The sequence below is a fragment of the Colossoma macropomum genome, unplaced genomic scaffold, assembly GCF_904425465.1.
Source record: "Colossoma macropomum unplaced genomic scaffold, Colossoma_macropomum, whole genome shotgun sequence".
In the NCBI taxonomy this organism is placed as follows: domain Eukaryota; kingdom Metazoa; phylum Chordata; class Actinopteri; order Characiformes; family Serrasalmidae; genus Colossoma; species Colossoma macropomum.
In genome coordinates this window covers 33,479,105-33,492,441 of record NW_023494789.1, presented here as the reverse complement: position 1 = coordinate 33,492,441, position 13,337 = coordinate 33,479,105, and the positions used below count along the sequence as shown (strand labels likewise).

The 13,337-nt window shown below is 40.6% G+C and overlaps 1 protein-coding gene across 3 annotated transcripts in view; it reads right to left on the bottom strand.

The window, feature by feature from the left end:
- The window catches only part of lhfpl4a (LHFPL tetraspan subfamily member 4a), a 46,595-nt gene extending 35,057 nt beyond the window's left edge, over nucleotides 1–11,538 (bottom strand). For all 3 annotated transcript variants that reach the window (XM_036571040.1, XM_036571041.1, XM_036571042.1), the window contains exon 1: nucleotides 11,043–11,538. In XM_036571040.1, coding sequence (XP_036426933.1) covers nucleotides 11,043–11,448 — 406 coding nt within the window. In that variant the 5' untranslated portion in view covers nucleotides 11,449–11,538. The remainder of the gene's footprint in view (nucleotides 1–11,042) is intronic.
- Between the last annotated feature and the right edge of the window lie 1,799 nt (nucleotides 11,539–13,337).

Genomic DNA, 13,337 nt, shown 5'->3' with positions numbered 1-13,337 from the left:
GTGGAATTTTCACTGTCCAAAATGTCACCATGAAAGGGCAGTTAAAGGGAACTGTGGAAGTCAAGGTAAGAGCTGGAAGACTAAGAAAACTCTCAGATAGAACTGCTTGTATGCTTGCCAGAAAGGCAAAGCAAAACCCCTATTTGACAGCAAGGAAACTGCAGAAATGTATAGCTGACACAAGGGTGATGATACATCATTCTACTGTGAAGTGTTGCTTGCACAAACATGACCTGCATAGAAAAGTAATCAGAGAGAAACCTTACTATAGCTTCATCACAAAATTCTTTAGCTACAATCACCAAAGGTATGTGTAGTACGCCATTTGCTCCCCCGGGAGGAATGGCAGTAGCCATTTTCTTTATGCTCTCACAACAAAACACAAAAACAAAAACCAGATACTTTTCAGTGTCTTTTAACTGTCTGTTGTCTCATTTCAACTCAGGCTTTTCAGTTCTTCTTTCTTTGCCACTCTCCCACCCATCTATCTGTGCCTCTCTCCTCTTTCTTGCCTCTCCGCACCTTTTAAAGGTGCCCTACACTACCAAAGCCAAACAAGCATCAGCTGGTTCCCATTAACCTCTTAATGTGCACTGTACTGTATATGGTACATCAAGACAGAATCACAATCTGTACAACACTCTGCTTTGATTCTACAGTGATGTGTTCACTTTACATTGTCACAATACATCATTCGAAAGTGTTACAACTCACTCTACAAACATGGTTGTTCTCTTTCTCCATACAGCTGGTCAAACGACTGACAGATGACTCTGTGAGTGACAGCCTTCCCAGCCAGTGAGAATGTGACTCACATAAGTTTTGAACACAGTGGTTTTATTTAAAGAAATAGGCCTTTATTATAAGAAATAACAGAAGATTATCTATGATATTACAGTATAGAAGTTGTATAATATTGCATATTATTATTTACACAATATAAATGATCTTTTTGAAAGCATTATATGTTATTGTCTTAAATAATACTTTAAATAGTCCCCATACTATTATCTGTCATGTAAACATATAATTAGAAAAAAAAACAGTGCAGAAAACAAATTTTTACTTCTGGCACCTTTTAATATGAACCAGGAGCTGATAACGCTTATAATTAAGGCTCCATTGTGTTTTAGGTCCATTGACCATATGCACAGCTTACTGTAACCATTATTTTCACACTAATTTGGTAGGCACAACTAAAAAATCCACTTCTACTGTGTTTGCTCTTCTGCCTCAGTAATACTTACAGTAATTTGTATATCTGGACAACAAACATTAGAGTGTTAGCTTTCAAAAGAGACCACGATTATAGTTGTGGTCCAAAGGGTTCAAGAAAAATAACCACTTTTATGAAATGTCATTTTATGATTTGTCATTTTGTGTTTAATAAAAAAGAGGAGTGATTGTTAAAAGGGCAGCACGACCACCTGTGCGAAGAGGGAAAGAGAGGGCTTGTTGCCACCCTCTCGTTACCACTCCTGCTCTGCAGCTTGGTCACCAGGGTTGAACATCAGGCATAGTGCAGCGGCCTCGCTGCGGAACAGGAGGCAGGGCACAGTCGCCGTCCTCATGCCGCCTCTCGCAGATCTCGTCGGTGCAAAAGGCACAGCATGTTTGGAGAAAAAAAACAGCAGCATTTGATGACAAGAACATCTTGCCAACTGTTAAGCATGGGGGCATGTGGATTATGCTTTGGGGTTGCGTGGCAGCATCTGTCTTGCGTGGCAGCAGGTGGCACAGGAAAAATTACAAAGGTAGAATTTTTGCACATGCCACAGTTTTTTTTCTATTTTTTAAAATCAATCAAATATCAAAATTTGGCCAGGGCTGAACAGACTTTTGTATACAACTGTGTATATGTATATATTATCTTTGGGGCTTTACAGTGGAGCTTCAGTGATGGGCCCAGAGAAAAACCAGCTGAGACTGACAAAAGGAAGGCAACCTGAGCAGGAAGTGGAGGAGGACGAGAAGGCCGTTTTAGTACTGAGTGTGACAGGAAGAGTTGTGAACGGAAGGCTAAAGATAGGTGAGTGTGAGGAGGGCGGCTGAGTGCAATACAGTCGCAGTTCAGTACCAGAGAAGCTGATTAAACTATCATCACCACCAGAGCCCAGAGTATTAGATCTACATCCAATCCCATTCACTCTCTCTCTCTCTCTCTCTCCTCTCTCTCTCTCTCTCTCTAACACCCCCCACATACTGTCACCCCTCTTCAGCTACTTCAATAATATTCATTTTGACTGGATGACCTCTGTGAGGCCCTGTTCAAACGCATCCTTTTCAGCAGTCTGTGCTGCGGATGTAGACATGTTTGTAGCCAGGCGTTCATTCAGTGTCGTTCGTTCTTTTCTTTTCTCCTCTCTGTGTGGTCACTGTAGTGTGAGCAGCATAGCTTTATGTTGGAGCTCATCTCCTGCTGACGCTGGCTTTGCATGCAGCAGTGTGGAATCAGTGGAAGCTTAACCCCTCAGGGAGAGAGAGGAGGATTATGGGTAGGGGAGGTGGGAGCTTTTACCATAAGAGAGATATTTCAACAACACCTGATGTTACAGAATTGAGACAAATGTGCTATGGAGGGAAAATATTTCTGCAAAGAATGAAGCAATTCCAGTCTAATGGACATTGCCTTTGTCCTTATGATATAGACCGATTTTTTAATTTCTCTCTCTTTCTCTCACTTATATGTGCAGTTCCATGGTCTCAGCCCCACTGGAGTAGCCTTTGAAAGAATGGGGCTATTGTTGTGCTCTTCTTGCCATGTGATGAACATTTGGGTCAAGAGCTTTCAGGACATCCACAAACCAAACCTTTCATTCTGATTTTTGCCAAAAAGAGCCTCTGCAAATTACATCCTCCACCCCAGATTACAACCAGAAAAACAGCTAGATTACTGGCCTCAATTCCCCATTCAAATTTAACTTTAATCTGTAGCCCCAGTGTCTTCACTATGTGGACAAATACTATAATGCTCTTACTGCACATTTTAATATAAGTAATACAATTGTCCTTGTAATCTCTTTATATTAAACTGCACATTTGTATTTGATTAATTTAAGACTGGAAAAGAACAGGTAAAATAGCAATAAGAGAAATTACTTAGATTAACCTTGTCGTTGCCCTCAAGAGAGCAACCTCTAAAAGCTGTGCATAGCATTGTGAGAACCAGAGCTGAATGCTAAAGATGGTAGCAGGTTTCATGTGTATTTGAGGAAATGTTTGCAGCCTTCATTCTCCAAAACAATCAAGAGAAACACTGAGAACTGGACATGACCAAAATAAATCAATTAAAGAAATTAAGTTTGGTATTAATTGAATTACATTATAACAACAATAATAGTATGTATAAATAATAAAACATTAACATTTACTATTATCATATCATTATAATTACTGTTGTAACTTGTATACATTTTTTCAAGAATAATACTTTTTTCCTAATTTTCTTCTCCAAGTGTCATTAAGTACAAGTGATTCGTTTTTCAGGAGATCTATCAGAGAATATTAGATATGATAATCCTCTTGCATAAAGAAGAGAAAAGTCAAAGGAAAATTAATAAAAAAACAGGAGTTTCAAGAACTTGAGGTAAAAAAAAATTACAGATACAAAAAAATAGGACTCCCAACATCTGTCCACCAAAACTGTCACTATCAGATAAACAGTACTAAAGGATTTCATCTTTGAGAGAGAGGAGAAAAATAAAGCTTCACACTTACTTCAGATCTAAAAAAATCTACATGTGTTTCTGTCTATCCTTCCACAGTGAGACGACAACTCAACACTATGAGTGTTGTGAGAAGCAGAAAATGCAACCAACTTTCAAGACTGAACTTTAGCAGTGTGGAAAAACATCACTGCAGATTTCCTTGAAAAACTGGAAGTGATTGTCCTGAAAACAGTGGAATAACATCAAAGAGTGGACATAGTAAATAATAGAAAATGTGACTTTGTATTTATGTGCTGAGGCTCCTGTGTAATTTCTGTTAAATATAGTTTTCTGTTTTTCCCTGACTCTGCACAGTGAACTTGTACATAATGGCCATTTTGATTAGAAATTAAATAATTGAGAGGTGGTCCCTGACCAGCACTGTAAGTCAAATCTCACATGCATTGCAATGCAGACAATGTATATAAATTCAGAAATAATGCTAATGATTGAAAAGATGAAAATGTAACACATTCACACATGCACACTGCTCTTTCTGTGGCTTCTGCTGCTTGTGTGTGTATATATTTATTTTAAAAAGAACATTTATAAAATCTACAGATATAAATACTGTAAGTATACAGGTTTTGTTTGACTGTGGCTGCTAACCCCTCTGTAGAGATGTTTGTATTGTTGAGTATCAGAGAAAGCTGTCATTAGACTGAAAGTGCTCTCTTGCTCAGGTTCTGGCTGCTCTCAAAATCAGTTGTCAATATATCAAAGAAAGTGTCAGCAATGCAGTTCTTTTCTCCTGATCCAGCAAACCTGTCTTATCTGTATTCAGGTCTGGGATTATGGCTGATCACACTGCTGTGCTCATAATCACACTGTAACACACAAGCCCTCCGTACATTGCAAACACACTCCTACACGCCACCCTGACCAGGAGTGTGTAAGTCTAGCCATTTGTAAAGTTCATTGTTTTCTCCATAAGGAGGTTACTGGGTTCTTGTGCTCATTTTTCCATTTCTGCTCTGCAGTAGGAGGGAGAGCAGAGACATGAAGAGAGATGGCCAGTTTGGGTAAAGTATCACTAAACTGAAATAAAGCCAAAAAGAGACAAATACATTACAGAGACCTGTCGCCAGCTTTGGAACTCCTTGTGAAACACAGACTGTTAAAAGAAGTCAAGCTTAATAGTAATGGTGATACTAGGACTCATCCACTTAGGTGAAGTATGCCCATGCAGGGACTATACCTAAATACAAAAGGCACAAAACTGCACTCTGAACTGAAAACAGAAATTCCACTTTTGTTCTATGCAAATGAAAGCTTTAACATAACTGTTTTAATTCTAAATGGTTCTGGAAACAAGCAACAACTGCATATGAAAGTTAACTACAGGACATCTGCTGGTAGCTCAGTTGAAAAAAAGAAAAGAACAAGAGAGAAGAGGAGACGTGAGAGTGCTAAAAGGAGCAGGGGAGCCAAACTGAGCTAGTGTTACTAAAGGGAATGAGAACAAGGTGCTAACGCAGTGGTAGCACAGACACACACACACACTCTTTCACATGCTGAGCTCTAACACGGGCCACATAAACCACACACAACACTGTTAGCTCATAAACGCCATCTCACAGTCTCCAGACCTGATAATATACCTAAAACATGGAGGAGAGAGAGAGAGATGGTGAGATAGATAGACAGACAGACAGACAGATAAATAGACTACATGCCCAAATGTATGTGGACACCTGACCATGACACCTATATGAGCTTGTTTCCCCCATGGAAATTTTTATCCATTCAATAAAAAGAGCATTTGGTCAGGCACTGATGTTGGATGAGAAGGCCTGGTTCACAAGCGACGTTCCAATTCATCCCAGAGGTGTCAGTGGGTCCGAGGTCAGGGAGTTCCTCCACACCAAACTCATCAAGCCATGTATTTATGGACCTCGCCACAAAGTTGGAAGCATATAATTGTCTGAAAAGTCTTTGTATGCTGTAGCATGAACATTATCCTTCACTGGAACTAAGAGGCCCAAACCCTGAAAAACAGCACCAGACCATTATCCCTCCTCCAAACTTTACTGTTGGCACTATGCATTCCACTAGGTTGCATTCTCTTGGCATCCGGCGAACCCAGATTCATCCATATATCTCCCAGATAGTGAAGTGTGATTCATCACTCCAGAGAACATGATTTCATTGCTCCAGAGTCCAGTGGCAGTGTGCTTTACACCAATCCAGCTGACATCAAGGAAACCCATTTCATAAAGCTCCCGATGCACAGCCCTTGTGCTGACTATGCTTCTAGAGTTTGGAACTCTAGAAGCATCTGTCACTTCTGTTTGTGGGGCAACAGAAGTGACAGATAGATGGATGGATGGATGGACAGATAGATAGACAGACAGACAGATGTACAGACAGACAGACAGACAGATAGATCAGTAGATAGATAGATAGTGCCCCACACTGTAAGTTTGAGCAATCTACTGCTTCACAGCACAACTGTTGTTCCTCCTAAATACTTCTGTCATACAATAATATGACTTACAACTGACAGTTCTAGCAGGACAGAGATTTCATGAACTGACTTGTGGCAAAGATGGCATCCTGTGACAAAGCTTTGATTTAAAGAGCTCTTCAGTCTGACCCATTCTACTGCCAGCGTTTGTCTATGGAGATTGCATGGCTCTATGCTTAATTTTATACACTTTTAAGCAAAGGATGTGACTGAAACACCTGAATTCAGTAATTAGGAGCAGTGTCCACATTATTTTGGCCATATAGTGAAGATTATAGAAATATTAACACATTATTAATCTTGTATATAGTAGTTTTACAGTGACTGTTTCAGTAAAGAGTTCTGCCATTGTGATTGGTCCCTCTCACTTCATAATTACACCTTCAGTCCAGCTCCTGAAGTCCTAACCAATGGGAGAACTGACTTGGCTGTATCCAGTAGATATCACAGAAAACAAATCCTGACTGAATAATTTCTGTTAAATGTTGCAAGATTTTAACCCTTTTGCTTCCAATCAAAAATAACGACAATAGAGCATTATTACAATACTTGAGTCTTTTGGGATGAGTAGGAGTGACGTTTGTAATCCAGAACTAATCATCAAACATCAGCACCTAACCTCACTAATGCTCTTGTGGCTGAACGCAATCAAATCCTCACAGCAATGTTTCTTTTCTTTTCTTAATGGAACCCTTTTTTGGTGCTAGATAGAACCCTTTTCAAGAAGGTTCTATATAGAACCATGTATAGCTCATTCTTCATCAATCTGAAGAATGCTTTCACGCTGCAAAGAACCCTTTAATAATGTAAAAGGTTCTTTGAGTGTTCAGGGTTCTATACAAAACCTTTTTCTTTACTAAAGAACCCTTGAAGAACCATCTTTTTTAAGAGTGTAGTGTAAAACCTTCCCTAGGAAACAATGGCTAAGCAGATGTCTACAAACTGTTAGACAAACACTGTAGATAGACAGAAAGACTGACAGAAAAGGAGAAATGCAGACTTGAATGGCAGAGCGCAGTAAAGGCAACTGTAACATGATCACCACTGCTGGAATGACTTTAAAGGCCACACTAATGTAAACATCTTATTTCAAACAAACAAGCACGATGACCTTTCCAAAAGCGAGGGAGCGCGAGAAAACTCCATAAAGGTCACGCCTGGATGAAAGTGCAAAAGGAATTTGGCTTGAAATGAGAAGAAGCAACAATCACACTATTTCATGAATCAGAAGTAACATTCAATGGTTTCTATTACTCTCTCTCTTTCTCTCTCTCTCTCTCTCTCTCTCTCTCTGCTCTCTCTCTCTCTCTCTCTCTCTCCCTCTATAATGAATATGATGTGACTTGAAGGACTACAGAACAACTCGAGTGTCGACGTTTCACCTCATCATATCACTCTTATCTTATAGAAAGTTATGCTAATACTATGGCATATTGAAAGCTCATTACAGTCACCTTTTCCTCTCCAACTTATAAAATAAAAGACTCCAAAACAGAAACCAAGGAATGAGCATACACTGTGCCCAAAAGTGTCCAGACACCCCTTCTAATTAGTCAATTCAGCTACTTTCAGTTACACCCATTGCTGACACAGGTGTTCAATCGCATAGCTATAAGCTCCATAGAAAAGCAATGCCAATTAGAATGGAACACTCTAGAGCAGCCAAACATGAGCCTAAGGTCACGATGCCCAATGCTGAGTGTCAGCTAGAGGAGCATAAAGCCCCCAAGCATTGGGCTCTAGAGCAGAACTGAAGTGATGGAGCACCTTTTGGATGAGTTCGAATGGTATTTATGATCCAGAACTAATCATCCACCATTGGTAGCTAATCACATGTGGCTGAATCAATAAAATCCTCACATTAGTGATCCAGCATCTAGTGTAAAGCCTTTCCAGAAGAGTAGAGGCTGTTACTGTAGCAAAGGGAGGGCAAACACCAAATACCTTTGATTTTAGAAGAAATGATGGAAACATTTGGACAGTATAGTGTAGATGACCAGACAAGAACCAGATCTTGTTCCATGAGTTTGTCTTAGCTGAGCATTGTTCTGGTACCAACAAATAAATGTGACAAGAACACATTTCTGCAGTAGAAACATGGTGTAACTGGTTAATGCTTTTAGCACTTCCAAAGATAGAGTCACATGCTTATAGCACCATTGCAGTCATGTCTATTCCAGCTGTCATCACTTCTGCAATGTCTATGAAAGGGAATAGAGTGAGTCTGGCTGGTTGTTTGGACAATCTAGATTACAACAGTTAATTCCACATAATACATAGTAAACAACATCGATCCCGCTGTTGTTTAATTTAGAAGAAACAAAAGACTTTGCCACACAATATGACCAAATTCCACTTCGGTGGTGCTTTGCAAACACTCTTATTTTGGTCTTACCTGTTACCTGTCCAGTCCTTTTGTCATACCAAGAGCTTACATATTAAAGGGGAATTCCACCATAATTTCTGCATAATTCTATTGTTGAGATCTGAGCAAAGTCATTTAGACTGGTTTGATGTGAAATGGTGAGTTGTAGAGAAACATGCAGACTCGGATTTCTTTACATTGGTGGTGATGGGAACCAGGGGTCACAATGTCTACTATGCAAGTATAGGCATTTTATTTACAATCCAAAATGTCCAGTAAACATACATACTCTAAGCTTTTATATGAATGTTGATGATAGTAAAATAGTGGCAAATCTGAATAAATATGTTCTGTTTGGGGACTATTTCACCATATAACACCATGCATGTACTTCTTCCCCATGAATGGATTTAAAAAATATGCCAAAACCTGACCTTAAACAAATCATTAAACAGTATCTCAGGCATCAGGCAGTTTTTTTTTCATATCCATTTCATGTAATAACGTTCTGTGAGGCTGCTTTAAGTAACATTAAACATTTCAGATGGCTGGTTCCTGTTACCTGCGATGGACTGGTGACCTGTCCAGGGTGTATCCTGCCTTCCGCCCAATGACAGCTGGGATAAGCTCCAGCACCCCACCGCGACCCAGAAGGATAAGCGGTTTAGATGATGTGCGTGTGTGTGTGTGGTTCCTGTCACCACCACTGTGAACAACTCTGACTCAGTAAGTTTCTACAGGACAGACCATTTCACCACCAAACCACTTTGCTAACATAATTACGCAGATATTTTGAAAAATCGGTGGAACTCCCCTTTACGCCAGTATGTACTACCTTGTGTCTTACAGCAGTCCCGTAAAGCTTCATTCACACACTCCTGTCCACTCCTGCCATCATACATAGTCCTGTATGCACTGCTACAGACTGCACCAAATAGGCTTTAGGAACCCATTCGTTTACACTTGGTCTTAATTGAAGGTGTGTATGATTAACAATCATTGGAGGCTTTAAGAGGATGGCATATGTGTGGGCTTTGTGGGTGTGAAATGCATCTATTTAGTAGATCTTTCTGTCGAATCTTTCGTCTTTAAACTCAGAGGAACACAGAAATGGAACATGAACATTTAGGCTAAGAACATAATCAAATGGGTGAATACATTTATAGCCACTTTACAGGCCATATTGTAGATTTGAAATGCTATCACAGTGATGTAAATGAATTATTACATACTAAGGCTTATCATTCAGTAACTACAGGCACTTCAATGCAAACTGGTTGAGCTATTCTCAGGTTATATATATCAGGTTAAATAAACTAGAGCACTGTGAGCACAACACTGTGCAAAAGTCAGAGACCACCCTTCATTTCCTTCATTTCCTGCTAAAACAGCCATTGAGTACAAGTTATTCATTTTTCAGGAGATAGTGTTGCATAAGAAAGTCAAAAGAAAACATGATAATACAGGATTTTTTTTTATAAAGCTGGAGTTTAAAATAATGGGTAAAGGCTACAGAGAAAACGAGACTCCAAACAACTAAGCAAGACATGCTAGACCACCAAAACTGTCACCAACAGATATATAGTACTTAACCCCCTAAAATCCCAGACTTTAGGCCTACTGGTGGGCCCTGGCCATTTATGGGGTTAAATCTTTTATCTTTGAGAGAGAGGAGAAAATCAAGCTCCACTCTTGCTTCAGATCTGAAAAAAACACTGGGGTTTCTGTCCATCCTTCCACTGTGAGAAGACAATTTAGTACTATGTGTCTGAAAGGATGTGTAGCTGTCAAGAAACTGTTACTGAGAAAAGAAAATAAGAAACTGTTACTGAGAAAAGAAAATAAGAAACTGTTACTGAGAAAAGAAAATAAGAAACTATTACTGAGAAAAGAAAATAAACAAAAAAGAAAGGACAAAACAAAACACAAAGAAGACAATTTGCAAATTAAATAAAGTAGCTGCTGGTGTTCTCAGTGGACTGACCACCCCAGAGTCCAGACTTCAACATCTATGTGTCTGGGATGACTCGGATTGTGAGATCCAACTTCTAAGCCTGAACTTTGGAGGTGTGGAAAAACATCCCTGCAGAATTCTTTCCATTGACTTCAGTGTTACTGTAGCTAAAAATGGTCTGCCTATGCTTAACCCAACCCAGAGCTAAACATCAGGAACCAAAAGCAAACATTTTAGCTCTTTTACTTCTTGTAATAAATTCTGCCTCCTTGTTCTAAGGGCTTTTCAACAACAGGGACCACCACAATGACAAAATGCTCATGTTTTCCATCATTATGGGGACATTTGGTTCCCATACAGAGCTCAATACACACACAACACATCACACATCTCTTCCAAACCAGGCAACAGCACCTCACACACGAGCAGCTGCACCCATCCCCACCTTTCCATCACCCACCCCACCAAAGCCATCCAAAAACAAAAGAAAGAAAAAGGAAACACCCAAAAAAAAACACCACCACCGCCACCTCCTCTCCCATCACTCACCGCACAACAGCTGCATCCACGCGCACGTCTTGTACACGGTGGCCGTGTTGCAGAAGAAGAAGAGCACCATGCAGGCGATGCAGCTGAGGATCAGCACCATGGAGAGCAGCACGAAGAAGGAGGCCGCCTTGAAGGCGCCCGACGGGATGGAGCTGAAGTCGGCGAACGTGCCCTGGCACTTGAGATCGCGGTTCGAGCTGCCCTCGCCCACGCAGTAGTGGAAGAGGCCGAAGTAGCCGGCCTGCGGCGTGTTCACGCTGTCGCCGATCCAGTAGGGCTGGATGAAGACCACCACGTTGATGATGGCGAAGCAGATGGTGAAGATGGCCCAGAGCACGCCGATGGCGCGCGAGTTGCGCATGTAGTTGTCATGGTAGATCTTGGAGGCTTCTTGCGAGGGCAGCATCTTTGTGTCTCTGAGTGTCTCTCTCTCTCTCTCTCTCTCTCTCTCTCTCTTCTCCCCCTTCTCGGATGCTCTTCTCCTCTCTCTACCCCCCTCCTGTCCTCTCCACTCCTCTCCTCACCTCTCCTCTCTCTATCTCCCCCTATCTGCCCCCTCGCTCGCTCCCCTCACCAGCGGCGCCGCTGGACGCTGATGATGGTCAGTCAGAGGCTCGATCACCCCTCGTGCACACTTTCCAGTGGCCTATCTTACATCACAGCTGATGGGGAAACGGAACGAGTCGCTGGGTGCAACAGCGAGAAGAACGAATACAATCCTGTCAGTTTGCCCCGTCCTCCTCCTCCTTCTCTTCCTCCTCCTCCTCCTCCTCCTCCTCCTCCTCTTTCTCTTTTTTCTCCTTTTCCTCCTTCTCTTCTTCTTCTTCTTCTTCCTCCTCCTCCTCCTCCGCTCTCCGCGCAGAAGCTACAGCAGCAGCAGCCGAGGCGGCCGAGCTCACATCTCAGCGCGAGAAGCGGCCATGGCCACAGCGCGCGAGCCTACAGCCCCGCTCCAACAGCAGCTATCAATAATGCAGCCCCCCTCGCCTCGCCTCCCATCCAATCTGACGCTTGGTGGGGATGCAAGAGCTACAGGCAGCGCGAGAGCATCTTCATCCTCATCCTCAGGACCACCTAGCTCTGCGCAGCCCGCTGGAAAGGGAGGATGACGAAGACCGGGGGATGAAGGCTCGAGGTTCCTCTGTCAGTAAACGCGCTGAGGTTCACGCGCAGAGGAGCGGTAGGGATCCGCTTTGGTGCTTTTTATTTGATCGTTTTTCGTTTTTCGTTTGTATCCGCGCCGCCGCTGGTCCTCCGCGCTCCCGCTGCCTCCCCTCTCCTTCTGTGTGGCTACGGTGCGCGCTCCCGCTCACGGGCACAGGCGCGCTCCCGTCTGGAGGATTGCAGAAAGTGAAATGGCCCGACGGTCCTTCAGCAGGCGCTGTTCAGCTCCTCAGCGCTCAGCTTTCACAGACGCGCACACACACACACACACACACACACACAGTGCACTCACTACAGTCAGTGTGAGTAAAAAAATAAACAAGCATAAAATAAACTAAATGTTTTGTGATATTTATTGTTATTAATTTTTATTTTCATTATATATTAATTTAATTCTATTAATTATTTGTTTATTTATATTATTATTGTTATTACTATTATTACTATTTTTAATAATAATAATAAATTAAACTATTAAAATGTATAAATGTATTAATTAAAATTACTACTACTAATGATACAAATCATAATTATCATTAGTATCATAATAAAATAATAATAAACTGTATTGTTTAAATTTAATTATTATATTATGATTATTTTATTTTTGATTATGATATTATTAATAACATCAGACGCAGTAATTTAAAATACTACTATTTTTAAAATAAAATTAAATATTACCATTATTAATAGCAAATTTACATTTTATCTTTAAATTCTGAAATATAAAGTATTCAATTATATTATTATTATTATTATTATTATTAGTAGTAGTAGTATTAGTAAAAGTTGTGATAGTAGTAGTAGCAGTAAATAAAAATCACTAATAAACGTACAAATAAAAATTACTAATAAAATATCAAAATATAATAAATTATTGTTATTATTAATATATTTTATTGTTTCTATTCAGAAAAAAGGTTGTTGCTATTATTATAATGTATGTTTTAAAATTGTTGTTGCTGTTATTATCTTGCTCCTCAACACCCCTTTAGAACTTTAGATCATGTTGTGTTTCTTGTTCTGTGTTCCACGCACAGTAGCTGAAATCCAGACAACGAAGAGTGATTCACAGACCAGTCTAGGTCTCCCAGTGGTCTACACCTTCCATGAAAGCATTTCTTTCTA